The 3,011-nt window shown below is 54.2% G+C and overlaps 1 protein-coding gene across 1 annotated transcript; it reads left to right on the plus strand.

Annotated features, from left to right (window-relative positions):
- The first annotated feature begins 215 nt into the window (after positions 1–215).
- Positions 216–2,312, plus strand: LOC123121769 (proline-rich protein 36). The gene has a single exon (XM_044541812.1). It carries the CDS (start codon positions 321–323, stop codon positions 1,902–1,904), a length of 1,584 nt encoding a protein of 527 aa, XP_044397747.1. The 5' UTR covers positions 216–320; the 3' UTR covers positions 1,905–2,312.
- Positions 2,313–3,011: the final 699 nt, after the last annotated feature.

Consider the following 3,011-nt stretch of genomic DNA (forward strand, 5'->3'; position numbering starts at 1 on the left):
GTGTTTATAACGACTTCATCAATTTCAAAATAATGTGTCGGCTCAGTTTTCGGAAGTGTTATGTATGAGCGTCTGCTCGTCTGTGTTAATCACGATAGGATTTTGAGTAATGAGCAAAATTCGGATTCCTATTGGGCCGTCCAAGGCCCATGGAAAGTCGTTGGTTTATGTCGGAATCGTCCATGTTAACATCGCTATTATCGCCACGCACCCCCAGCTGATCCATCCCCACAATTCGACCATCAAAGGGAAAAAAAAAGATCCATCCCCAATTCGAGCTCCACCTGCACCGAACCCTCAATCCCACCCTCCACCCAACAATGGATCCGGCCGCCGCCGCCGCACGGCGGCAGGCGGACAAGTGGATGAGCGTGGCCGAGAAGCTCCTCATGGCGAAGGACCTCGAGGGCTGCAAGGAGTTCTCCTCCCAGGCCATCGCCGCCGACCCCCGTACCCCGGGCGCCGAGGATCTCTACGCCGCCGCCGACGTCCTCCTCGCGTCCCAGCGCCGCCGCTTGCCCAGCGGCCAGCCCGATCCATACGCTGTTCTCGGCCTCGACCCTGCCAAGCCCGCATCGCGCCTCCCGGACGTCGTCCATTCCAAGTTCCGTCGGCTCTCCCTCCTCCTCAACCGGTCCCACCCCGACCGCCCCTGCTCGGTGTACGTCGCCGAGGCTGCCCGCCTCGTCGCCGATGCCTGGGCCTTCCTCTCCAACGCCGGACTTAAGTCCGCCCTCGACGCCGAACTGGATGCAGCCGCTGCACCTCGCGCACCGATGCAACAGCCGGCGGTGGAGAGGAGGCCGCAGCCGTCGCCGCCTCCACAGCAGAGCCCGGTATGGGCAGCTCCCCAGCCACGGCCACCTCCACAGCGGATCCCGGTACGGCCAGCTCCCCAGCCAACGCCGCCTCCACAGCCGAGTTCGCTGCGAGCAGCTACCCAGACACCGCCGCCTCCACAGCCGAGTTCGCTGCGAGCAGCTACCCAGACGCCGCCGCCTCCACAGCCGAGCCCGCTGCAACCAGCTACCCAGCCACAGCCATCTCCACAGCCGAGCCGGCTGCAAGCAGCTACCAGGCCACCGCCGTCTCCACAGCCAAGTCCGTCGCAAGCAGCTACCAAGCCACTGCCGTCTCCACAGCCAAGTCCGCTGCAACCGGCTACCCAGCCACCGCCGCGTCCACAACCGAGTCTGCTGCAAGCAGCTTCCCAGCCACCCGCCGGAGTAGCGACTCCGCCGGTGGAGTCTGGTACATCACCTGCGTCGACGTTCTGGACATTGTGCAAGGGGTGCTCCCATATTCACCAGTATGATCGCCTCTACGAGGCGCGCAAACTGAAGTGCTCCAGCTGCCACCAGCCATTTGTAGCTGAGGCAATGGCGGAGCCGCCGCCCATTGTGCCGGGCACTGACATGTATTACTGTACCTGGGGCTTCTTCCCCATTGGGTTCCCCGGGTGCCCTGGCTACGCGGATCTGGTCAATTCCCAGTCACAGGGGTCAGATCAGCTGAATGTGCCATGGCTTGGAGCCAATGGTAGGGTTGCTGCTGAGAATGGGACTCCCATTACCATAGGTGCTGCAAGGGAGGAGCCAGTGGCTTCTGAACCTTCGCCGGAACCTGTAATGCGCACGAGAGTGGAGGTGCCACTGGTACCGGAACCTGCGCCAGAACCTTTAATGCGCATGAGAGTGGGGGTGCCAGCCGTGCCGGAACCTGTGATGCCCACAAGAGTGGAGGTTCCAGCCGCGTCGGAACCTGTGATGCCCACGAGAGTGGAGGTGCCTGCCGCACCGGAACCTGTACAGCCCACGAGAGTGAAGTCAGTGAAAGTGGGAGCAAAGAAGCGTGGTCGACCCAAAGGCAGCAAGAACAAGAAGAATTTGCGAGTTGTGACTTGATAGCGATGAAGATGATTGGCATGGCATGATCATAGGTCAGACTGGGTTAGTTCGGCTATTAATTTCATCCTGTTGTCGTCGACTGAAGCATTTGCTCTGTTGGTTGGATACTACTCATTTTCAGCTGACAGAGTGACAGTATCTACATGAGAAGCATGGCTACTTTAGTGATGGAATAAGTTATTTGTTTACCAGGTAGTCTTTTCTTAGTTGATGAGTTGTGTGACCGTTCTTGCCATTTATGCTTTAGATGATGTAGCTGTTGTATGCTGTCCAATTTCATGACTCTCCTTGAGCTAGCTTTGTGGATCCGAGATTCCTGGGGATTGCTCTTTGTTAACTGAGTAATGTACATTCAAATAATGTGCTGCAATAATCGGACAGTTGTTGTTATGTGTTTCTTCTCCAGTTTAGTTTGTGCAAGCTGTGTTGTCTTTTTGACTTTTATTAGAAGCTACTTTTGGTCTCGTTCCTCACATGGTGTGCCTGGTGAGGGCCAATGTTTTGACATGGTACCTACTTACCTAGATCCACATCAGAGGTCGGCTTGAATACTTTCAGAGGTCAAATGAACAAGTTATGTGAGACTGCAAGTGGTTCATCTTTGAAGTATTCATGTTATCGTCCGGGTCTTTGAACTGAATTGGGTTATCGTAACTGTAGCTCTGATTCAGTTTCAGCTTGCGATGCAATTTGACTATGATTCTCTCTGGAAGAGGACTCTGAAAAGAGAATTGTTGTAGTGGCTATATATGAATTGGTTGGCCAAACTGTAGCCTGATTGTCTCTGAACTGAATTGGGCTGGCTGAACTGTACCTGGGATTTAATCAGCTTGAATTTGAATTTTACTATGATTCTCTCTGAAAGAGGGCCCTGAAAAGAGAATTATTGGCTATATCATGGTGAATTTGAATCTGACCGTGATTCTTGCTGAAAGAGAATTGTTGGCTATATGTATGGTGCTGTCAAGTATGAAGGGGCCGGCAACACCATTTTTGAACAAAGCGTCAGTACTTTCCTTGGAGATGTATCGGAGGCTGAGGTGATGGCACTATGGTCTAAGCAACACATATGCTCCCTCTGTATCAAAAAATAAGACGTTTTTA

This window comes from Triticum aestivum, chromosome 5D (genome assembly GCF_018294505.1).
Source record: "Triticum aestivum cultivar Chinese Spring chromosome 5D, IWGSC CS RefSeq v2.1, whole genome shotgun sequence".
Taxonomy (NCBI): Eukaryota; Viridiplantae; Streptophyta; class Magnoliopsida; order Poales; family Poaceae; genus Triticum; species Triticum aestivum.